Source organism: Chelonia mydas, chromosome 18 (genome assembly GCF_015237465.2).
Source record: "Chelonia mydas isolate rCheMyd1 chromosome 18, rCheMyd1.pri.v2, whole genome shotgun sequence".
In the NCBI taxonomy this organism is placed as follows: Eukaryota; Metazoa; Chordata; order Testudines; family Cheloniidae; genus Chelonia; species Chelonia mydas.
Genome location: NC_051258.2, coordinates 13228839 through 13253183, shown reverse-complemented (window position 1 = coordinate 13253183; position 24345 = coordinate 13228839). Strand labels below are relative to the sequence as shown.

General features: G+C 47.8%; 1 protein-coding gene across 5 annotated transcripts; it reads right to left on the bottom strand.

Moving 5' to 3' along the window:
* On the bottom strand, window positions 1-23410 carry GPR157 (G protein-coupled receptor 157). 5 transcript variants are annotated; one of them, XR_003565371.3, is made up of 5 exons: window positions 22317-23395; window positions 11031-11244; window positions 7723-7917; window positions 4800-5069; window positions 1-1329 (listed from the first exon to the last, which is right to left on the bottom strand). XR_003565371.3 is itself a non-coding variant. In XM_027826933.3 (5 exons), exons 1-4 carry the CDS (start codon window positions 22694-22696, stop codon window positions 4857-4859), a joined length of 1002 nt encoding a protein of 333 aa, XP_027682734.1. In that variant the 5' UTR covers window positions 22697-23395; the 3' UTR covers window positions 1-1329; window positions 4834-4856. The 5 variants fall into 5 exon arrangements, 3 of the variants coding, with proteins under 3 accessions (XP_027682734.1, XP_037737195.1, XP_027682738.1); XM_027826933.3 differs by having other exon boundaries at window positions 4834-5069; XM_037881267.2 differs by having other exon boundaries at window positions 4814-5069; window positions 22317-23392.
* Between the last annotated feature and the right edge of the window lie 935 nt (window positions 23411-24345).

Sequence of the window (24345 nt, the reverse complement as noted above, 5' to 3'; positions counted from 1 at the left end):
TTAAAAGGGAAGTGCTGTGCACCCTTGACAACAGGCGATGCTGCCTTTAATTTTATACCAAGAGAGCGGTGGACATTCCAAGTGACATCAACCAACCCACACACACACACAGCTCAGCAGGTTGCTCCCCATGCTGGTCAGAGCTTGATATCCGAGTAAAAACAATCGGGAAGAGCAACATCTACAACTGGCATGGAAGACTTGTTCTTAGTCACCCTGCACGTGCCTTAGACAATCATTTGTTAAACTGCAGACACACTGCGAACTTGTACAAACACTGTCACACAATCTCTCTCCTCCCCCAACCCAGGCTGGAGAGGCGCTGGCAGACCAATCTGTGCCGTTATCACACACTGCATAATAACATCTCCATAAAAAAAAAAAATGCACCGGAAGGAGACCACTGTCCATACAGAGACAGGAATCTGGTGAGGACTTTGTTAAAAAGACAAAGGTTTTGGAAATGCACCAGGAAAGGATAGTTGAGGATCTGTAAACAGGATGTGTTCTAAAAGGGATGGCATCTCCTAAAGCCCAAGCTGTGATTTTAAAAACCACGGTGGGAGAAGGGGAGCATTAATAAAAACAGACAGTGCCTTGGAAGAAGGAAAACCTGGATTTAGGATTTGTGCAGCCAAATGCGTCCATATGTCCATGCTGTCCCCTTCAGGGGCTGTTCTCGCTGGATGGCCGGGTTGATACACTCGCCCACTTACCTACCCTCAGTACCAAACTGTCCACAGAGCCATGATTTAGTCAAGCGGCCACCCAAGCTCATTCACATCCCAAATCCAGAAGGAAGACGAGCTGCTGTGACACCGAAAAAGGAGCAAAACATCCAAGACACATCCCCACCCCAAGGAGAACCAAGAAAGACTTTGCCAAGTTATTGTCCCTCATCCACCATCTGAAGCATAGAAGAGCAGGAGCCCCCTTGAAGGCCTCATGAAACAGGCGATAAATTGATCACACATCCAAGGTGCTTCCCCTCAGAAACTGCTGGAGTTTTCAAAACGTTGTGGATTTTCCCCCACTCCAGCTGCACGGTGAGAAATCCTCTTAGTAAAATAGAAAATCAGAACCCAGGAACCATTTGTAAACTTCTGCAGAAGGGGCATGGGGATGAGACTGGAAGTTGGAGTGTGACCCGGTAGCACATTCCCGGAAATCTTGAGAGAAGAGCTAAGGCAGCTGGCATCTGAATTCCATGGAGCAAGTTTTCCATAAAGACGCTCTCAGTCGTTGCCTGCACGTTAATTGTTCAAGTGGCAGTTCCTTTTCCTCAGGCCTCTGGCTCCCTCTATAGGCACTTGGTGGTAATTCAGTTACCTGTTCAAAACAAAAGCAAACAGGTTAAGATCTAGGACAGGGGTGGGCAAACGTTTTGGCCCAAGGGCCAAATCGGGGTTGCAAAACTGTATGGAGGGCCGGGTAGGGAAGGCTGTGTCTCCGCAAACAGCCTGGCCCACAACCTCCCTAAGTAATTTGTTCCAGTGCTTAACTACCCTGACAGTTAAGTTTCTCCTAATGTCTAAACTAAATTTCCCTTGTTGCAATTTAAGCCCATTGTTTCCTGTTCTGTCCTCACTGGATAAGGAGAACAATTTATCACCCTCCTCTTATAACAACCTTTTATGTACTTGAAGACTTATCTCTCTCCCCCGCTCCCCTCCCCTCCCCTCCACCCCCCGGCCGCCTTCTCTTCTCCAGACTAACCAAACCCAGCTTTTTTTTCAATCTTCCTTTGGAGTTATATGGAAAGAGGAATTGAGAGAGAAGGTGGTTTTGCTGCATTTTAAAAAAGTATCTTGGTGACTATCAGAATTCTTATTTCCTCTTCTGGGAGCAGCTTCAAAAGATTCAAATGAAGCAAGGTTTTAATTTCAGTTTTAATGCCTAGTCTCTCCCCCTCTATAAGAAAGAAAACTGTAGCTGCCATTAATCAAGTCACGTGCAATGCTCACGGTTGGCAACATGAGGTTTACGTACTGGGCTGGTTACTTGCTCGTTATCAAGGTAATAGACACTTCTGTTTGCAGGACAGAGCTCTAAGGATCTGTCTACGCTGCAATCAGAGGTGTGACTGCAGCAGGTACAGACTTTCCTGAGCTAGCTTTGATCTAGTCAACTTGACTAACACTAGTAGTGAAGTCATGGCACCCAGAGCTAGCTGCTTGAGCATAACCCTGCCCGGGACCCTGGGTATATACTCTGGCACCTAGCCCATGCCACTCTTGTTATTCCAGCTAGCTAGATCAAAGCTATTGCAGGTAAGTCTGTTCATGCTGCAGTCACACCTCCCAGCTGCTGTGCATATATACACTATGAGTAGAGTTACCACCTGGCTCGTATTTGACTGGCCGGACCTTTTTTTTTTTTTTTATGGATTTGCCCGTTGCCAGAAAAATAATTTAATCTGCTGGGTTTGTTTTTTTTTACATAGGTCTAAACATTTGCCTCATCATCCCACTATCCTGGGATATCTAACTTCAACAGTTTTTGTGCTCAGCTGAAGATGCTGCAGTGTTCCCACTTCTGCAGTTTAGAAATAACAGATGCAAACGGCTGAAAATACAGCAGCTGTCTGCCCACCAACACGCAAGCGCACTGCGCGGGTGTGCGAGAAGGTTTGAGTCACGAGAGAACACGGGTGAGGTTATCTATATGTGTTCTCTCTCTAGATCAGTGGTCTCCAAACTTTTTGGATCGCGCACCCCCAGGGCCAGCTGCCGCCGGTGGGCCGCCGAAGACGGAGCGGGAAGAGAGCCGAGCTGCCGCCGAAGACGGAGCGGGAAGAGAGCCGAGCTGCCGCCGACGGGCCGCCGAAGAATCAAAGGTCCAGGAGCGCTGTTGCCGCCGGTGCTCCTTCCGTGGCCCTCCTCCTGCCGCGCACCCCCAGGGATGGGCTTGCGCACCCCCTGGGGTGCGCGCTCCCCACTTTGGAGACCACTGCTCTAGATACTATAAATAGCTGTTGAAGGGGCCGGGGTTGCGAAGTTGCCTTGTGGTTGGGGTTGGGGTTGCAGTAGGCTTGTCTTGGGTGGGAGGGGTGCTGGGTTTTTTGCATTTCAAAGGTGGGAACCCTATCTAAAAGTGATCTGCCCATAATACTTACATGAACGCACCTTCCCCATGCTTTACTAATATTAACCGAGTCAGCCGCTCAACACCCTGGTGACGTAGCAAGAATGACTGTAAGCTCATTGGAGCACGGCCTTTGCCTTCCTATATGTCTATGCAGCATGTGGCCCAACAGCATCTCCCCCCAAAGCGGGAAGTTGAGGCGTTACTGGGATACAAAATAATACCGTCGCCAATCTCCCACGTGCACTTCGTTTAAAGACTTTACGCCAAGCCACACCCTAATTCATCCTCCCAGCCAGGATTAGACCTTGGGTGTTTGCTAGATCATTTGACCGCCATGTGCTCAGGTCTAATATTAGTTACACTAATGAGAGCTGCCTCTGAACAGCTGTGTGCATGGAGCAATGGGAGTTGGGCTGCTGCCCTCTGCCCCCTCCCCACCCCCCGACAGCTCATGTGTTGCTAATTTTCTGCAAAAGCTGCTTACAAATAGTTTTTTTAAAAACAAATGTGGCTAGGAAGCAAAATCCTGCTCTGCTTTTCCAAGCCTTGCATTTGTATCAGGAGAGAACAAGGAGGAAAAACAGGTGGCAGGAGCTCACCCAAAGATATGTCATGTCCCTCCCTCGTGCGTAACACTCAGTGTTCACCAACCGCCATGCACCTAGACTCTAGAAAGACCGCTGCCTTTTTCAGGTTCACCCCCTGCACTAATGGTGCTGGGAATGTACCCTGAAGGGCTAATACAGGTCAGGGAACGCTGCAAGGCTTGCAGCTACTTTTGCAGAGACTACCATGCACAGGGAGCCACCTGGATCTGAGCAGATTAAACATGGCACCGTGGGACCTCTTGTCTCCATGGGCTGCAGCTCCATATTGAAGTCAGAGGGCTTTGCCAGAATCTGTTCCATCCAACACTGTGATATTCAGACTCCTACCACACAGCTCTCATATGGGCAAAGTCTCAGCACCCTCCCAGCTCTGCATTATGTTCCTGCCGGGCTACACCTCAAAATGGAAACAGGACTCTTAACATAGCCAGGCGGTTTGAGAAAGGATGGTCCAGGGATTAGGACACTAATTTATGACCTGGGAGACCAGGGCTCAAGTCCCTACTCTGCTACAGTCTTGAGTGACCTTGGGCAAGTCACTTAGCCTCTCTGTGCCTAATCTCCCTCTCTGTGAAGTGGGACTAATAGCACTGCCCTACTTCCCAACCTCACAAGGATATTGTGCGGATAAATACAATAAAGAGTGCACAGTACTCAGTTACTAAGGAAACGGGGGCCACATATGTACCACAGATAGGCAGGCAATGGCAGTAACCACAGATCCCTATCTACACTCGGCTGCATGCGTTGTCAATTGATATACGGGGAGACGTGATTGGGCGGCTAAAGGGTCAAGAGATACAGCTTCTATTCCCTCTGCACCACCAACTGCCTCTGTGCCTTGTTTCCCCATTTTCCATACTTCTCTATCTGACAGAGGCCATGTGTGAATCAATTCACTGATGCTTGTAAAACACCCGGAGATGGACAGTTATCCTGCAGGAGTGCTGCAGAACCAGCCACACTGGAATTCTCTTCTCTCGCTCTAGCAGCTGAATTCATCTCTCTTAATGAAGCTTGCTCTTGTTTTCCTCCTCTGCCTCCGGGCCACCCATGGCAATTACCCCGACTACAGGAACTCAGCTGTGCACGGGCAGGACTCACAGTTAAACCTTTACCAAGAACGACGGAATCTCACACTCAGACGTGGAGATTCAAGGCTCAGGTGCTTGCGAATTCGGCCTCCGTCTGTTCAGCCTGTGTGTTCATGGGGGGCTCGGCATCCTGGTAACCCCCCTCTAGCCTCTGCGAAGACTGACGCAAGCCTCCGTAGTGACCACAGCAAAGGGAAGAGAGCAGCCGGGTCCGGATCACACGGGTGCAGAGGACAAACATGATGCAGTTGGCACCTCCCTGGAACGTGTTCCCAATTCCCTGCAAGGGCAGGAAGAGAAAATTAGCCCCAAGCAGTTGCAGGAGGTCTCTCTCCCCCATCCCAGAAGCAATCAGATGCTAAACTAGGCCAAGACAGTCACTGAACTGGCAGAGCAGAGGGTTATAGCCTTGAGAGGACGAGGGTCTGGGACATCATCCCTGCACCAGAAAGAAAACCAAGCCCCTAAGCAGTCAGGAAAGGCGGACAACTCACCTGCATTTGGAAGGGAATATCCCCACAGTCACTGTCCCTCCAAAGCCATCACCTGCTTTAGGAGGGCAAAGACAAACTGTGCTCTGGGCCCATCCTAAGAGAGGCCAGGGCATAGGGGTATGGAGAAATGGTGGGGAAGAGTCAGAAAACAGAGGGAGAGAAAAAGACACTGGGGAGGAGAGACCAGGAAAGAGCAGAGGCAGGGAGAGAAAAAGAGGAAAAAAAGTTGAGACAGTAAAGTAAACAGGAACGTTTAATAAAAGAGTGAGAGCTGGTCAGACACCCAGACATGAAAGATGAGTCAAGAGATGGAGAGGAAAAAAAAAAGAGGGGGGATAGAAAGAGACCGGGGATAGGAAAACTAAGGCCGTTCCATTTCACAAGACCCTTGCTTTACAGAACTTGTCATATCTGTGTATTAATGGAGGGTCAGCTCGAACAACAGCAAAGCCATAAACCAAGCCAAAAATAGCCTGGCTTTGGAACTCCCTAAAGCCGAGTAGCAGCTCCTACAGGCAATATCTCAGATCCTCTTTCTGTTTGAAATGTGAGCACCTCCATCCAGCTCCTTGAATGCGAGACATTGGCACCCAGGAGAAGTTCAGCTCTATTCCGTTAGAACCAACAGTCCCATTCCGGGAGAGACGGTCACCGAGTTTCTAGCCTACGACATGGATCTCGCACTGCATCCTTAGCAGCTGGGACAGGGGGAAAACACTTTTTGGCTGCAGTTTGCCCCTCTGGCCACTAGATGCTGCTGAAACGGCTGCTCCTGGGCAGGGCATTTTTTGATGCAGCAGCATTCGATTTTTAATTACGTTTGTTGGTTTTCCTTCCTCCGTCCATTGGCAACAGGTCTCCCCAGGCATTAGTGCCCATCAGGAGTGGGGTCTATGTGACTTTAACGGGATTAGCAAAAATATCCGCCACGAAGCTGCTCCACCACAGGGATAAAAAAAGGCTTTGCTGATCCATAGCAATGTCGAGACACGTTCCGCAGAACCACGCAAGTCTGGAATGTTACGTTAGAGGAAGGAAATATTGTTCAGGGCAGCACTGCCCAAAATTGTGGGAGCTGAACTCCCCACCTGTCAGGAAAATCAATCACGCCCATCCCCTGCAACTCTGCTGTGTTGCTCGACAGCTACCCATCTTAATGGATTCATTTTCCAAGCCCTGCCCATCCATGGGGACATTGCCCTCACTTTGAGAAACACTGGAATATCCTGTGTAGATCTTCAGAATATGACCCTTCCTCTCCTTTCTTCCCTGCTTTGACGAGCAGTGGACTAGTTAACCATTTTGAGATTTAAAGTATGTCATCCTGGCCCTCTGAACAGAATGGGGCAGCCCACATCGCTGAGCTATTGTTTCAGGCTCTCTGCAAACACAGGCGGACATCTGCTGCATCGGTTATACCCGGGTCACATTTTGAAGGAAGTTTTTTAAAAAGGAAAGCAGAGGTGCATCTGTGCCCCCTGACTAGCTCTCCCCGACGGATCACCCCCCGCTTTAGGAAATGCTGGTTTAGGATAATGAGTCACAGCCTGGTCTATTTCAGAGAAAGAAACGGACATCTGCCCTGCACCCCAGGTGCCTTTGTAAAAAGGAACTGGGAGAATCACATACTAACCCTTTCTTTGTACACTCTCGTGCTTATAGAAAATTATATGGCTTGTGCACAAAAGTCAGTGAGAACAGGAGAAAAGCCTCAATTGGAGTAGTGTGTCCAATTCTGGGCCCCACACTTTCGGAAAGATCTGTACAAATTGGAGAGCATTTAGAGGGGAGCAACAACAACAAAAAAATGATAAAAGATTTAGAAAATCTGACCTATTAGGAAAGTTTACAAAAACTGGGCAGGGTTAGTGATGATAAAAGGAGACAGAGAAGGGATATGATAACAGTCTTTGAATATGTTAAAGGCTGCTATAAAGAAGACTGTGATCAATTGTTCTCAGTGCCAACTGAAGGTAGGACAAGTAGTAATGAGCTTAATCAGTAGCCAGGAGATTTAGGTTTGATATTGGGAAAAAATTTCTGAACTATAGGAGTAGGAAGCTTATTCCAGAGATTAACAAGGGAGCTTGTGGAATCCCCACTGTTGAGGGGTTTTAAAGATAGGTTGGACACAAGCTTGCCAGGGATGGTCTAGTTTTGTTTGGTCCTGCCAGAGAGCAGGGGGCTGAACTTCTCGAGGTCCCATCCCAGCCCTACATTTCTATGATTCTATGATCTTGGTCCAGCATGAAGTCTTTGCTCGTGGCACACACAAATCATGCAGGCCGTTCTCTGAGTCCCTGCACTGTTACATCTAGCCCCGAAAATGGCAGGGACCAAGAACTGCATGTCTCAGACATGGGCAAGCCCATCACTTCTCACCCGCCCCATCTCCCATATGGACCTGTCAGGGGAGTGCAGTGACCAGCAGGTACTTACATGCAGGACCACCAGGACTGGATTTTGCACGGCAGGGGAGCTGCAGAGGGTCAGGATGAATCGGATAGTGCTCCAGATGCGGAGGAAGATGAAAATGAGAGGGATGAGGATCAATTTCTTATCTGCTATGGAAGTCCTGGGCTGAAAGGCAGGAGCCCTGGCTAGTATGGGGCGATATTCAGAGAGTGCCGCATGCTTCGAAGGAAAGAAAAAATGAAAGACTCTGAAGTTCCAATACTAGGTTATTGCAAATGCTCACGCTGGTGGCTTCTTGCCAAAGACAATTAACCCTTTGCATTCTGCCCACTGCTACACCCTCAGCCAAAGGAATGCCCCGGCCGGAGAGAGACTGCCCAGGTTGGACTCCAGCCTAGCTGTTCTCTCTGTTCTTTGGAACACAGATTTTGGGCCAAATTCCAAGAGGGCCACCCAGATGTAAAGGAGGGCAGAATGGGACACCTCAACTTTTTCAGTATTCTACGTGAGCACCACGTACACCTAGGTTGCTATATAATTAAGAACAATCACAGCTATAGCAACGTAAACATCAGTAATGCTTTACAAAATAGGTTCACGGATTGTTGAGAAACCTGGGTTCCACTCCTGGCTCTGCCACTGTGTTGCTGCATGGCCTTTGGCAAGTCACTTAATCTGTACGTGCCTGTGAAATAGGGGTAATCTCAGCCTGCTTTTATAAAACCAAGATCCACAGATAAAAAACAACTATAAAGAGCAAAGTATTAATTATTATTGCTTCTGTGGTCTCCAGAGGACTAACCGTCTATTCAGGTACTTGCATAACCACACCACTGTAGTATCCATGCACTTATGTGTGTGAGGCAGGGAAGGATTATCCCCATTTTACAGAGGGGGAAATCAAGAGATTAAGGGCCAGATTCTCAGCTGGTGAAATGAGCAGAAAGCCACTGAACTGACACCTCTCAAAACCCAGCACAGGTGTCCCGCTGAAAACTCCTCCTCCCTCTCACATGTGTTGCACAGGCATAAAATCTTATACCCTTCCCTTCCCCCAACCCCCATTCCTCCTGCTCCTCCCACTGCTAGCAGCCCTGCCAGCAAAAGGCCATTGCCCCAGAAAAGCTCGGTGCAATCACACACAGACGGACCTCACAGGGCAGCTGGGAGTTAGACCCCCTCCAAGGGCCATCAGTAAAGCCCCAGCCATTTCTATAGGGGTACAAGACTCTCTCGGGAAAGAATACAACCTGCCAGCATTCTGCATTCCTGTCCTAACACAGCTGCTCTCACAATCATGAGAGAGCACATGTCGCAAACCCACGCTGGCTTATAAGGCACCCCAAAGCCAGCACTGGTTAAACAAGCTGCCGCAGCAGGGAGGGAAGGTTATTTATCGCTGTTCCTTGGAAGTGGCAGACCCCCCCGGGGCTGGAGGAGAGCTGTGAGGCCGCAGTCCTTGGGCTACCAGGCTCAGCACAGTTCCAAGCTACAGGGGAAAGCTCAGGAGAAGGGAGAAAAGCTGCAGTCCAGATGGCCCAGCATGCTGCTGCCTCCAGCCCTCGGAAACCAGTTACAAGAATCGGCTTTGACAACCGCTTGTGTTCAGCTCCCTTCCTGCAGAGCAATCAGAGCCCGGGGCACATGAGGGAGAGGACAGTGCCTGAAAGTCTCTGGCACAGAACAGACGGGTGGGGAAAGGGGCAGATTGGATTTCCAGTCACGCTGTCATCTTTGATAGAACACAGAGTCCCAGCTAGTTCAGAGATGGGCAACAGGTGATAAACAGCCATGAATCTTCTCGGACTCCTCTTCCTAGACCTCCAGGCACTGAGGATATTCCCCAGTGTTTCCAATACAGACATGACCAGGTGATGCCTGGTCTCATGGCAGGAAAACCGGCCATTCTTTGGGAGATGGCAAGCCAGGTTTCCTGATTAGCTCACGAAAGCTTATGCTCAAATAAATTGGTTAGTCTCTAAGGTGCCACAAGTACTCCTTTTCTTTTTGCGAATACAGACTAACACGGCTGTTACTCTGAATCCCACCTTCTCAATGTCTAGCCTAACCAATCCCTTAGCTGTCTGCTCTCTTTAATTATCACCCTGACAAGCACATGTGACTGTGCTGGTGGCCAGAGGAAGATGACATTTTTAGGGTTGGCTTTTTTAAAATCCATAATTTAGAGGAAAAATAGGAATTTGTCCTCTGGAGGTCCCTGTGTCCTGCCACTGTGGCATAGTTTAGGTTTATATTTCCACATTGCTCAAGTGCTAACCTGGCCCTCTGAATTCTTATGCTCACCAGGGATTTCATTTTTATTTGACAGGTTTCAGAGTAACAGCCGTGTTAGACTGTATTCGCAAAAAGGTTTTCTCACCCTCCGCCCCCCCACAGACAAACTCACTCTCTTGCTGGTAATAGTCACTTTGGATAGGCTATTACCAGCAGGAGAGTGAGTTTGTGTGTGTGGTTTTTGGAGGGGGGTGAGGGGGTGAGAGAACCTGGATTTCTGCAGGAAATGGCCCACCTTGATTATCATACACATTGTGAAGAGAGTGGTCACTTTGGATGGGCTATTAACAGCAAGAGAGTGAGTTTGTCTGTGGGGGGGCGGAGGGTGAGAAAACCTGGATTTGTGCTGGAAATGGCCCATCTTGATGATCACTTTAGATAAGCTATTACCAGCAGGAGAGTGGGGTGGGAGGAGGTATTGTTTCATGGTGTCTGTGTATATAATAATGATATTCTGCAATTTCCACAGTATGCATCCGATGAAGTGAGCTGTAGCTCACGAAAGCTCATGCTCAAATAAATTGGTTAGTCTCTAAGGTGCCACAAGTACTCCTTTTCATTTTTATTTGCTGTATACATTGAAAGATCTTTGGGGCAGGAGCTAAATTTTTTATTAGGTGTGTGTATCCAGTGCCTAGCACAGAGCAGCCTCTCAAGATCCTACAGCTCTTTTTGCCAGGCTAAGGATGTTTGACACCGCCCCCCAGGGGGCAAATTCAGGCCTAGTGTAGGTGGATCAACTTCACTAAAGTGGCCTTCGATTACACTAGATCTGGATTTTGCCCCCAATGCCCTACTCCAATATTTACATTCTACCTTTCCATGTCCCCTACCCTTTACAGTTTTTAAATAGGTGCCAGGTTCATCTCATGCTAAGTCACTGGGTAGTGGTGCTGTGCACTGATGCTCCCCAGAGGTGGCTGCATTTCAGGGATGGGTGAAGCGGTTCCAATCTATGTAGTGGATAGCATGCCTTGAGAGCCTTAGTGATATCATAAGTCATCCTTATATAAAGCAAAAGCAGCCAGGGTACCAACCGCTCTATTGATGTGCTTCTTGATGAGGATGTAAAGGACTGGTAGGATCACATACGCCAGCAGCTCCCACAACTTCCCTGTCAACAGCATCCACAGGACCCGATCCGTCACTTGCAGGTTGACCCAGCACCAGCCCACAGAGACGTTTGATGCATCATAGCCAATCTTCTTCAGAGCGACAGCAGCCACTGTGATGGCAAATGGGACTCCCCAGCTGAGAAGAGAGAATGGGAGGGGGAAGAGGACACAGTTCAGTTCACCGTCACCACACAGTGAAGAACAGGGGAACAGGTCACAGACAGTAAGCAAAACCCTCAGCGCTGAGGACACTGAAGTCTCCTTGGATAATCAGCTGGTGACTCCAGCACCTGGACAGCTGGGAAATCCAGTCAGCACGCATGGGAACCCCACGGCACAGTAAGGCACAATGCATGCCAACACCCTTCCCAGTTTAATTCCATCTCAGGACCTGCGCAACAGCTGGAGATGTCCTAATTAATCTATTCTCGGAGCTGGGCTCTTTCTACCCTGGAAGTTGTGTGAAAGAGACATGATGACATTTCATCCCTGCTTCCTCTTCCACTTCCTTATTTCCCCGACGTCAGACTGAAGCAGAGGTTTTGTGGTGGTTGTTTTTTTTAAAAACAGGGCAACATGGCTTGCTCAGTTCCAGAGAGTACGGCTACAACAATTCCAACATCCTGGCATTTCTTCGTCACTAGAGACAATCACTGAGGTGACCTACGATTCCTCCAGTTCACACAGTCTAAAGCACAGCAGATCCTTGATCTGAAGGAAGGAAAATCCAAACACTGGGGAAAAAATAAGAGCAGGAAAAGAGAGAGACAACTAAATCCTCCAAATGGAACTCTATGGATGGTGGATCAGTTCTATTGATTTCTCACCTGCATTTATTAGGCGCACAGCACTGTGGTATTTAGGAAACTTTCATGCAACTTTAAAAGAACACAGTACTTTGACACAACAGGGGAGGGATGCACTCCTTCCTACAGCTGACTAGTTAGGTTCACCCCTCTCTTCTCCTAAAATTTAGCCAACCATTGAGATTTCTCATCAACCATTCTTGTGGCAGGATTTGCGTGACTGGAGAGGAGCTAAGCTCTGCAGGAATATGTGATCCAGCAAGAAGCCCAGGCATCACAAAAGCCCTATTGTGAACTAGTTTATACGTGAACAGAATACAGTCCTGTTCAAAGGCAGGCTCTGCCACTATCAATGCCATCATAATATAGACTCACCTGTGCCTGACAGACCATGCAGTGAAGCCATCTTTCAGGGGCCCTGATCTCAAGTTCAGTATGCACAGTGAAAACAGGAGTTTTGCCTACATGACAAATACAGGATCAGGCTCCAGCTAAGTGACTTGGACAGATACTTCTTTCTCCCAGGTTCTCTCAACAGGCAGGATACACACAACTTCCCCGCTGGGAAGAGGATGATAGAAAGAAAAGCCATGGGTGATAGATTCTAGACATGTTGCTTATTGACCTACAGGAAGGTACCATTGAGATGCACATGGCATAAGAATCCTCTCCACAGTTTCAAGGATTTAAGCAAACAGTAGGTCTAATCATGTTGCCTTGAATCCTGTGCAATCATTTCCACCAGTACAAGATGCTACCAAAACAGAAGGGTGACATTTTAGATCTATTTTGTCAGTGCAAGGTAAGATCACCAAGCAGCCAAAGCTGCAGCTGCCATGCAACCAAAGAACAACGGGGGCTTGGACAAGAAAAGTCTTCATTTTTCTATTGCTCTGAATTTGTAGCATTGGCCACATGGCATCAGTTTGCAGCACCAAATCCCCATCCTACTCTGACAGAAGCGTATAAACACTCAGACAGGTCACAGAGAGAGACCTATCATTTCCTACCACCACCGCAGGTGACCAGCAATATAATCTTTCATCCTTTTTCTCTCTGCCAGCCCAAACTCTTTTCTTGGCACTTCGCTGCCAAACTGCAGTCATGTGTAGTAATCCTCTCCATTCTTCTCCCTGAAACACGCAAGCACCTGGACTTGTGTGTACGAAAATCTATTACAGCTGGAACACGCTACAGAGTCAGCTGATTCAAGAGCAAATGAGCTGGAGCCCAGTTTTCAAACATGGACAATGACACTGGGCACCTAAATCTTGCATGTAGACATCTAATTGGCACTTAAACGTAAGTGCCAATTGGTCAAGTAAAGGCATCAATATCCTACTTCTTCTTTGGGCAACTACTTTGGAAAATTGGACACATGGTAGCTACTTTGGGAAGGAGGGGTTGGTTTTGGAGGGGGCAGAATGTGTAAGTGTCTTTTTAGGTGGTAAATACAAGCATTGGTGGCAAACACAAGAATTTATGAGAGAGCAGATATGAGCCTGATGTACACAGTTCAGACCCAGAGAGGAAATCCCCAAAGTGTCACGATGTTCCGAGCCAGTGTGTTGTTTCAGAACCATCTCTAGTAGATAACCGCAGCCAAAAACAGAAGGGAAATGAAGTCATGAGACAGCTTGGGCAGCCCACAAAAATCCATAAATGAGAACCACAGGAATTCACAGACACAAGCATAAAATGTTCCCCCCGACCCCAACTCCCACCCAGTATCTTAAAGTGCAGAGGACAAGCCTAGCCCCTAATCTGACTAGCTGTGAATCTCTCCATTGCTACAATGCCAGCCCACATTTACTTGGAAACAAAATCTGCCCCTTCCACATTATTCCACCCTGCAAGGCCTGGGGAGGTGGCAGTAGACATGATCCTCAAGAGGTGAAAAAAGTAGCCTGACAGCGACAAAAGCCCAGACTAAACACCCCTCCAGATGTCAACAAAACAAAGCAAATGTCCTATTTCCTTAGTCATCTTTCTAGGTTCTTAATCCTTCTTGCAGCTGATCCTGAGCAGCTACGCCCAGTAAAGGATCTATGGGAGGACAGTGCTCTTAAAATCAATTCCAGATCCCTTGTCCTTTCTAACCAGCCAGTCTACGTTTTTTCCAAGCCTAGTATACAGCTGTAGGCGGGTGGGGGGGGGGAATAACTACCACACATAATTAATACACAGAAAGCAAGCAGTGCCCGCAACGTATAGAGTTTTCTATGGTGCTTATCACAGTAGTAGCTGAGTGCTTGACAAATATTAATGAATTTATCTTCACTACGCCCATGTGTTGTATGCCCATTTTACAGATGGGAAACTGAAGCACAGCGAGATTAAGTGATTTGCCCAAGGTCACAGGGGGTCTGTGGCAGAGCTGAAAACTGAATCCAGATCTCCTCAGTCTCAAGCCCAGGACCTTAACCACAAAACCATCCACACTTTCTCTCTCCAGGTTTAACATCAATCAATCGTGGTATGGTGTGCTTGGAGCTGGGGTTTGGGCTCAGCACATTATCTCCCGTAAACATCAAAATGAGAATTTGCCACAGTTGGCGATCCCTCAGAGTTCAAGGATGATGGTCTTCTACAAAATGACAGCCCTTTATTGCTGGTGGATCTGCAGATCTTGTCACAGTTGGGGCAGACATTTCCCAAGGGAAGGGGCCAATCTGGACGGAAGGTACCGGTGCGTGATTTCTTTAAACATGGAGACACTGTTGCAAACCAGTGTCCACGTGGTGCTTGGCAGGAGGAGGATCATAATCCAATGGTAAGGAAACCACCATGATTGGAGACCTTCATCCTACTGCAACCTCCATCCACCTTCACAGCCGTTGAGAGAAATGGTCTCTTCATCCGCCTGTTCTGATGTTGAGGACTGGGGGGGCGGGGGGGGGCGGTAGGGGGAGGAGGGGAGATCGCTGTTCATCTGGAACCTCACCTTCAACTTTGCCACCTTGGGTGATCGTGCCAGGAGTGCGAGACTCCTGAGAGAACTGCTCTTAGCATCATGGGAACACTCAAGCCACTCCACCACACCAAGGTTGCCATCCACTGGGGCAGTACAACGCAAACAGCAGAAGCAGATAACCAGACTTCAGATGTTTCAGAAAGAGATTCAGGCAGCTGTAAGCACTAATAGAGCTGGTCCAATGCTGCCCTTTGAAAATACTTCTGCAGAAAGACGTTCCACAGGGAGGAGTCCCCCAGTGCATTGGCTTTTCAAAAGTATTCAGACCACCGCTGAGTGTTTGTGAAAATGTCTGTTGAATCCCACAAGTTTCATACATCTTGGCATGAATGATCACTTGCCTGAAAATTATTGCCAGAGCTTGTGTTGTTTGCGATTTTATCATTCTCCCATTTTATAACATTTACTCATCCAGTCAGGAGGCAAAAAATTTATACCATGTCCATGTGATGGAGATAGCCAATCATACTCCATGAATATGGAGAGAGAACAGTTCACAAATCACCCCCAAGGCTGAAGAGTTGTTTATTCAAAGCAGTCAGCAAATATTTCTTCAGATATCAGGATCGATTTGTGAACAGGAAAAATAAAAAATAAAAATAAAATTCCTGATTGTTATTCACAACTAATAACTACCCCAGCTCTGACTGCAAATGGGGTTTGATATTTTTCCACACTATTCAGCTTCCCGGCTATTCAACAGTAAATGAACAACAGAGGTCAGAGCAAGACAGGTGCCTACTGGTGTGAAATCAGAAAACTGGGAAGCACTGGCAGTTTCTAAGCATGGAAAATTTCGGTTTGGGACACTAAGCGATGTTCTGAATTGGGCCTTTTAGTCATAGGTGCTGGAGGTGCAGCGGCACCCTCGGCCTTGAAGTGGTTTCCATCATATACAGGGTTTACAGTTCAGTGGCTCTCAGCCCCCCCCCCTATAAAAATTGTTCCAGCCCCCCTGCTTTTAGAGCTGCTACAGCCATGCACGTCCATGCCAGGATTAGCTCCCAACCCCTGCTTAGCCAGGAAGATCACAGAGGCCCGCATTCTGGAATGGTTTATTCCTAGGCTACGAGGGCACTCCTTAGCACATACATTTGAAGATATTTTGCTGTTGGCCACAGGACACACCCAAGGTGCATACCAACAGCACAGTAACAAAGGGAGCAGAACTGAATTTTATTCCTGGCTTGGGTTACTCCCTCTCTCCTCCCCCTCTTGGGGAAACAGTCTCTTAGGCCCCAGTCTTCAGAAGGGCTGAGCACTCAAAGTTGGGGTGCCCGGAACTTCTGAAAATACGGTATTTAATTTCTATATTCCTCAGTTTCCCCCATCCGTAAAATGGGGATAGCTGCACTCCCCTACCTCACAGGGGCTGAGAGGATTCATTTATATTTGTAAAGCACTTGGAAGTGGTGCCTAGTGGTTAGATCAATAGACTAGAACCCGGGGGAACTTGGTTCTATTCTCAGCTCTTTCACTGGCCTGCTGAGAGACTCTGGGCAAGTCACTTCCCCTCTGTGCCTCAGTGTCCCCATCTGTAAAATGGAGACAATGATACTGACCTCCTCAGTGAAGTGCTTTGAGAGGTACTGACGTAAAGCATTGTTGCAAGTTGGGTTGTTTTATTGGGACTCACAAAAGGCTGTTACACGTCTGATCAGCGAAGTGCCAACACCTGATTAGTATTGCCTTAGTGTGTAAATACGCAGACATGTATGCAGCCATGAATGGTACTCAACCTGGTAACAGAAGGCGATGCTCTGATGACACACAAAGCAGATACACTCAGACTTAGAGAAATTAGCCCAGGAGAACTATCCCCAGCTATTACTAGCTATCAAGGCAATGAACTAAGTACTGTTATTATTAGATAACTGCTAATATTAATACACACTAGGGTGCTTATTATTGCTGCAGGGCTCCTGCCACACCTACTGGATGAGGAGTTTGGGGTACAAGAAGCTCCCATCTCAGCTTTCCATTTCAGTTTCCTCACACACTTTCCTCCTCCCCACCCCCACCCCCAAAAAGTGTCTGGGGTCAGGCTGTTTAATTGCTCACCTTTTGACATATTTCATGCAGTGGTTTATATTCCTACGAGCCCTGGGAGGATTTGCAGCATGCTGTCTGTGCAAGTCCGGCCGCGACCCGTTTAAGTGGTAGGATTTGCGCTGCCACAAAACCACAAGCGCATTTTCTTTTTTCTTTTTTTTTTTTTTTGAGCAGAAATTTGCATCCTCAAAAAAGGGGGCTGGGCTTCTGGAAATAGGAGCCACGAGCTGCAGAGGGTTTTATCCAGAGATGCACCTTAACCAGAACCCAGAGCCAAACCTTTCCCTTAAACTTAGGGTTTGGGTCCTCACACCCTTGAACTTTGGGACTGGCAGGATCTGCACCCAAATCTTGCCGCTCATGGCCCGCTTTCGTTTCACAGCATCCCAGACCGTCACCCAACAGGGCTGCCAGACCTGGTGGTAGGTCCGTCGGCTGCTGAAGTTCCAGAGGGCTTGTATAAACATACACAGTTTTAGGTTATGTAAGTGGGGGAGGCCAATACTTGGAGTTTGGTGCATGGGTCTCTTCCGGAGACCTTAAAAGTCAAGGTTCTCTCTGCTCTCCATGGACACTAAAGACTACACAGCACTTTTTAATAAAATCAGTCATTTGCCCTGGTATCTTTGGCCCTCACCTCTATCGATACAACATGCTGTGTGAAGTGGCTGGCAAGCTGCTCCCCCCCCGCACCTCAGAGGTGGTTGCTTTTCATTTGTACTGCATGTATGTCGTTGGTAAAATGCTTTGGGATCCTTTGGGAAGAAAATAAATATTTATATTCTATTCCTCTATCTACACGAGCTACTCGATACACTTTCTATTCCCACCAGCGTTGCTAGCTAGCAATAGCTGGGGACAACTATGAGGTCTACTAGTCTAGTTACTCTAGATTTAGGAGTGGATCTGGTTTGAGTGTCATCAGAACATCATCACCTTCTGTCACCAGGAGGAGCACCCTTCACGGATATGTGACTAAGGATTTACACGCTACACACTACCGTTCATGTGTTTCCACTGAACTTGACCTCACCTGTAAGAGCCTTTGGTGAGCTACCCTATAAAACCAAAGCAAGGTGCAACAGCTTCTTACCTGTTATTCTGCAGTTTCCACGATATGCTATGCATCCGATGAAGTGAGCTGTAGCTCACGAAAGCTCATGCTCAAATAAACTGGTTAGTCTCTAAGGTGCCACAAGTACTCCTTTTCTTTTTACGAATACAGACTAACACGGCTGTTACTCTGAAATAAGAGTTTATGGACAGTCTCACCTTCATGAAAACATTTTGTCATCAGTACTTTCGCAGTAAGTTTAAGAGCCATTTCACTGAAATCTCAGATGGGTAATACAACAGTATTTTACATTAACACAGCCCTGTATTTGAAAAGATAACAAAGTGTGCTGCAGACATGTATGGATACATAGTCATACACACATGCTCTCTCTCTAATTGCTTAGCTCCCCAAAGGAATGCAGCCGCTTCTGGGTGGACAGCGGAAGCTGTTTAATAGCACACAACCATACTACACAATTTTGGATAGGAAGCAAAGAAAATTGTGTCCAGTTGAGATTCTGTGGGCTATTCAGAGAACCAGAACATAATTAACTAACTTGGAATTTTGTGGCCAGGATACTGGCACTAACACACATTCCAAATATTTAAGCAGACTCAAAATTAACTCCATCATCTTGAGGCCCAGCACAACAAAACTGAATGCGTATGATGGAGCTCCCCAGATTGGCTGCTAAAACGGAGCATGTGTTACTACTCAGTCAACAACCAAGAAACCAGTCTGGCAGGTTTCATCTAAGCAACAATCCTACTTCCTTAGGAGGAAAAATCTAGGGTAAACCGTCAAGCACACATTCCGCCATCACAGGGGCACGTCAATTAAAAAAAAAAAAAGTCTCGGATTGATTAAATTGAATGTCAAAAAGAGAACTGCAACTCTTTTTTCCACCATAAGGCAAAGGCAACCACAGGATAGCATTTGTCTTTTTAAAAATGTCAACCCTTTGACGGGTAATTTAACTATGATCAACCCCACTCCTGCCATGCACTCTTACAGACAGATAGCCGCCCATATGGAGTCTCTCTGAAATTAATGGGAATATGCACAAGTGTGGCTCACTGCAAGATCAGGGCCTTGGTGAGCTATCTACCATTAACCCCCTTTCATGCTTCAAGGATCCTAATGATTTTATCTTATCTTTAACTCCTAACCACAACATCTTCTCTTTATACAGCCCCCTCTGTCCCTCCATTCAATTTACTTTTCACCACATGCCCCAGTATCTGTTCATGACATTTGTGGCTATTCCAGATTTGACCTGTCCTGTTGGATAAGGGATTTTGGACAGTATACAAAAGACAATTCAGTCTGGACAATAGGACTTTGGAGCCTTGAAAAATAACCAATCAGACAACATCCTTCCCAAGTTGCACTTTTATGGCCAAGTTTCAGAGTAACAGCTGTGTTAGTCTGTATTTGCAAAAAGAAAAGGAGTACTCCCATTTTTTCCTGGTCTGTGTGTATAAAAACATCTGTATTTTCCACAGTATGCATCCGATGAAGTGAGCTGAAGCTCACAAAAGCTTACGCTCAAATAAATTGGTTAGTCTCTAAGCTGCCACAAGTACTCCTTTTCTTTTTATGGCCAAGTTCTCAAGCCACAATAAAGAAAACAAAGGAGGGAGGGGAAAGAGGAGAACAAGGTATTATGATGATGATAGGTAGGGCAGGGAATAAGTCCCCACTGGTGCAGCTGCTGCACTGGTTTTCTCTCCAACTTCTTGCAGATTTTTAAGGCTTGTAAAAATATTTCACAGGCTCTGCACAGCAGTGGGTCGGCAGAGTCATCTATGAATCATAGAATCACAGAACTGGAAGGGACCTCGAGAAGTCATCTAGTCCAGTCCCCTGCACTCAAGGCAGAATTAAGTATTATCTAGACCATCCCTGACAGGTGTTTGTCTAACCTGCTCTTAAAAATCCCCAGTGATGGAGATTCCACAACCTCCCTAGGCAATTTATTCCAGTGCTTAACCACTCTGACAGTTAGGAAGTTTTTCCTAATGTCCAACCTAAACCTCCCTTGCAGCAATTTAAGCCCATTGCTTCTTGTCCTAGCCTCAGAGGTTAAGAACAATAATTTTTCTCCCTCCTCCTTGAAAACTGTTATGTCCCCTCTCAGTCTTCTCTTCTCCAGACTAAAGAAACCCAATTTTTTCAATCTTCCCTCATAGGTCATGTTTTCTAGAACTTTAATCATTTTTGTTGCTCTTCTCCGGACTTTCTCCAATTTGTCCACCTCTTTCCTGATATGTAGCACCCAGAACTGGACACAATATTCCAGTTGAGGCCTAATCAGTGTGGAGTAGAGCGGAAGAATTACTTCTTGTGTCTTGCTTACAATACTCCTGCTAATACATCCCAGAATAATGTTGGCTTTTTTTGCAACTGTGTTACACTGTTGACTCATATTTAGCTTGTGATCCACTGTGACCCCCAGATCCCTTTCCGCAGTACTCCTTCCTAAGCAGTCATTTCCCATTTTGTATGTGTGCAACTGATTATGAAGCAGAATCCAATAATAGGACTTCGATGTCAATTACTTGCCTTGTCCTTTGAACACAGCAAAGTTTGAGCTGAATGATACCCAGACATCTTGCTGACGCTTATTAGGACATAGAGAACATGGTGATTGATTTTGACTATATGGAGTGTGAAAATAAAATCCAACAAGGTTCACAAAGAGGGGAAGTTCAGCTTCTGAATCCTCCCTCCCAGTACCTAGTGGTAGCAAGGGACGTCTTGAATTCTTAGCAGGCTGCACAAACAATCAATCCATCCTTACAATTCCCCTCCCCTGCACCCTTGCTAGGTTGGGAAGTATTAAACAGATGGAGAAACTGAGGCACAGACCAGGGTCCCATATATCCCTGATAGAGACAGGAAAAGAACAAATGGACCAGATTCCGCAGAGACTCATTCATTCTTATCAAGTTTGATGGGATGCAAGTCGGTGCAGAATTTGGCCCCACGGATCTTGGCTCCTATTCCCGTTCCCTAACCACTAGACCTGCCCTTCTCACTAGCAGTCCCTCTCTCCATAATTTCCATACCCCCACCCCACCACCTTCTTTTTATTTGAAGACAAAATGAAAGCACCCCACCATCCTGTAACATACAATAGCAAAGATCATGTAAGTCACACGCTATACTCACTGAGCTATCAAGCTGCTTTTGCAAGCTCTCTGACTTCCACTCAAGCAGATGTTGCCCAAGCTCCTAATTATCGTCTGAGTGTAAGAATCCAATTTTCTTCTCTACTTAACACTTAGACTTGCTTGATGTTTTCCCTGGCCTATCTTTTAGATCGGCACAACAAAGTCATTCAATCATCTCCAAAATAATGCTGTTTGTAAGTACGAGATGATGGAAGCATTTGACAAAGAAAAAGACCCCCAAATCCACTATTTGGCTTGCCCTGGAGGGTTTTCTAAAACTATATCCTTTTCCATGTAATTTATTATAAAAACCTGGCAGCCCACAGCACCAAAGGATCACTGTCAGGCTGAGCTTGGAGGTGGCACATGATTACACAAGCTCGGATTGCATAATGAAGGCTTTTATTAAACATGATGTGGAAAATCAGCGAGCTAAATAGTAAACACTCAGGCGCAAGTTAAACCGTGAGCTATTTTGTCTTGCTTTCCTTCAGATATGCCAAACAGCCTTCAGACTGCTTTTCTAGCAGCCTCCTCACTTTCAAACTGCCATTCTCCTACAGTTACTGAATTACTGGTGCAGGGGGAGTATAGAGAGGTGGGGTGACCAAGGATCTAGGTAAACACACTCTAAATGAGGGACTTTGTCACTGGAGCAGAGGCACTAAATACCGCCTCCATGCTTTGGGTACATGTGGTATTCTAGTGGGACACTCTAGGAGAGAAAGTGAGAACTATGAGCCAGGATTCCTGGGTTCTTTCCTTGTCTCTGCCAGAGATCCACTGCATGATCATGAGCAAGTCATTTCATCCCTCCATGCCTCAGTTTCCTCATCTGGGTTTAATGAGAACTACCTCCCCAGGGCATTGAGACACTTAATTTGTTAATTACCACAAAGCCCTGGCTTGAAAGGGGCTAAAGAAGGGCAAAGTAGCCTCAGGAGAGACCAGGTTGAGTCCCCAGCAGCTCACCACCACCAATCCTGGCAGCAGTGGGGAACACACAACAGCCATCCCTACCAACCAACCAACCAAGACCATGGCACTGATGGGCACCAGGGGGACTCCTGTCTAGAGGCTCTCAGCAGCACTTCTTAGCTGAAGTGGGCGCCTTGGATGAGGGTAACACCAGAACTCACCCACCTCATGACGTGGAAGAAGCAGAGCAGGCCAGTGCCCGTTGGTGCGCCCCTCACAATGGTGATGTACAGGTAGAAGGCAATGGCCATGGTCCAGAAGAAAGAGCTGGTGTTGGAGAAGGTGGACAGGGCACCCTGCAGCACGCAGTCCCACGAGGTCGCGTTGAAGTCCTGCAGCACCCCGTAGAAGTAGGATGCAGCCGAAAGGAGGTCGGCCAGGGAGAGGTACAGCAGGAGCTGCCGGGGACGGGTCCGCAGCTCGGGCCAAAGGGCATGGGTGAAGACCAGGAGGCTGGAGCCCAGGAAGGAGAGAACACAGGAGACCAGCACGATGACCCGCTCAGAGGGGTACACCTCCGTTGGGGGCATGGTCCCCATCAGCATGGTGGAGTGGGGCACAGGGGTGGCTGGGTGGGGGAGAAGGGAAGAGAAGGGGATGTGGGTGTGGGGGGAAGGAAAGAAGGAAGGTAGGGGAGGTCAGCAGAAGGGGAAGGAAAGGCTGGAGGGCGAGAGAGGAGAGGAGGGAGAGCCCAGGGGAAGGGGGCCCGGCCCAGGGGGAGGCAGCTGACGAAGAAATGAGAGAGGAGCGAGCGGAGGGAGGGAAGCAGGGGGCGGCGGAGCGAAGCGAAGCGGCTCCCAGGGCCCGGCCGGCCGGGACGCGGCGGCTGCGGGAGGAAAGTTCTGTCGGGCTCCCAGCGCCGAGACTCAGCCCGGCCCCGGCCCCGGCCCCGGCCCCGGCCCGCGCCGCTCCCGTGAGCGCCTGGCTCCGGCTCCCCGCGGCCGGTGCGTGTCTCAGCCCTGCCCGGGCCACGCGTGTCTGCGCCGGCCACGGAACCCGCGCCCCTGCCGCTCGCTGGGTCCCTTCCCCGCTCTCCTCCAGCCGCCGGCTCCTTCCTTCTCCCGCCTCCAGCCCGCCCCGGGCTCCGCCCCGGGCTCCTTTGCTGGCGTGCAGCCACCCCTGGGGTGGAGCCCCACCGCTCCCTGAGGCCTGCACCGAGCTGCGGGCGTGAACGATTCTCCCCCCTCTGCGGGCTGTAAGTAAGCCGACCTAGCCCCCCGTGTAGACGTGGCTGGGTCAACAGGAGAGTTGGTCCATAGTTCCTGCCACACCTAGGGAGGGGAATTACCCACATCAATGGGAAAATCCTTCCCTGGATGTAGGCAGGATCTACACTATGGTCCTACAGAGCCTCCTACCATAGACATGGCCTAAGTGCACAGGGACCAGCTAGGACAGTATGGGATGGCAGGTGAAAAGAGTTACACCGTCTAAATTGAAACGGCAAGGGACAGGCTAAGCAGGCAGCATCAGGTACTTGCTCAAGTTGGAATTTAGCCACCATGCGGAGGATAGTGCTGCAAAAAGTGCCATGAGATCTTGAATCGATGGCCAACAGTGGTCTGGACCTTGGTTTTATGTCTCACCCAAAAGAGGGAACTTCCATTCTTGTGTGGATTGCTTATCGGTTTCCAAAAAGTACCTTGTTCCCAGCCTGAAAGTTAATTTTTATGGGTGGAGGGTTTCCACAAAAATCCCTCCCCCTGGCTTAGTTTAGATGGCAAGTGGCAACTGTTTAAACCACTTAAAGAAATGTTCAGATTTTTTTTATTTTTATTTTTTTGGAGTTCAGAACAGGTTCTTTGGAAAACTTCCCCGTTGCTGTCAACTCAGACCTTCCTGAGGGCATCGCCTTTGACATGAGTGAAGAAATCTGATTTACATATAAAGTGTTCAAAATAGTGTGGTGGGTCCGACTTGATCCCCCCCTCCAATTTCAAACTGCATGCGCTTTATGAGTAGTCTTGGAGGATTCGATTTTTGTCAGTAAATGTCAGTTTCCCCATACACTCACAAACCCATGACAAATATTTCCATCAGTAATAATCAACATTTACAGCTAGGCAAAGTAAGAAAAATGCTGGGTGAGCACTTCTTAGAGTTGGATTAAAGGATATTTTGATGTGATGTTGTCCACTTGTGCTTTAAGGGTTATAGAGCTTTAGGGTTTTGAATTTCAATGTCTACTGTCATT

What these genes read in the sequence shown, in the direction of transcription:
- GPR157 (XM_027826933.3), bottom strand. Translation starts at nt 22,696, where the DNA reads ATGCTGATGGGGACCATGCCCCCAACGGAGGTGTACCCCTCTGAGCGG. An exon ending in TGCTTCTTCCACGTCATGAG is followed by an intron (nt 11,245 to 22,316) that starts GTGGGTGAGTTC and finishes CTCTCTTCTCAG; the next exon opens with CTGGGGAGTCCCATTTGCCA. An exon ending in CAGTCCTGGTGGTCCTGCAT is followed by an intron (nt 5,070 to 7,722) that starts GTAAGTACCTGC and finishes CTGCCCTTGCAG; the next exon opens with GGAATTGGGAACACGTTCCA.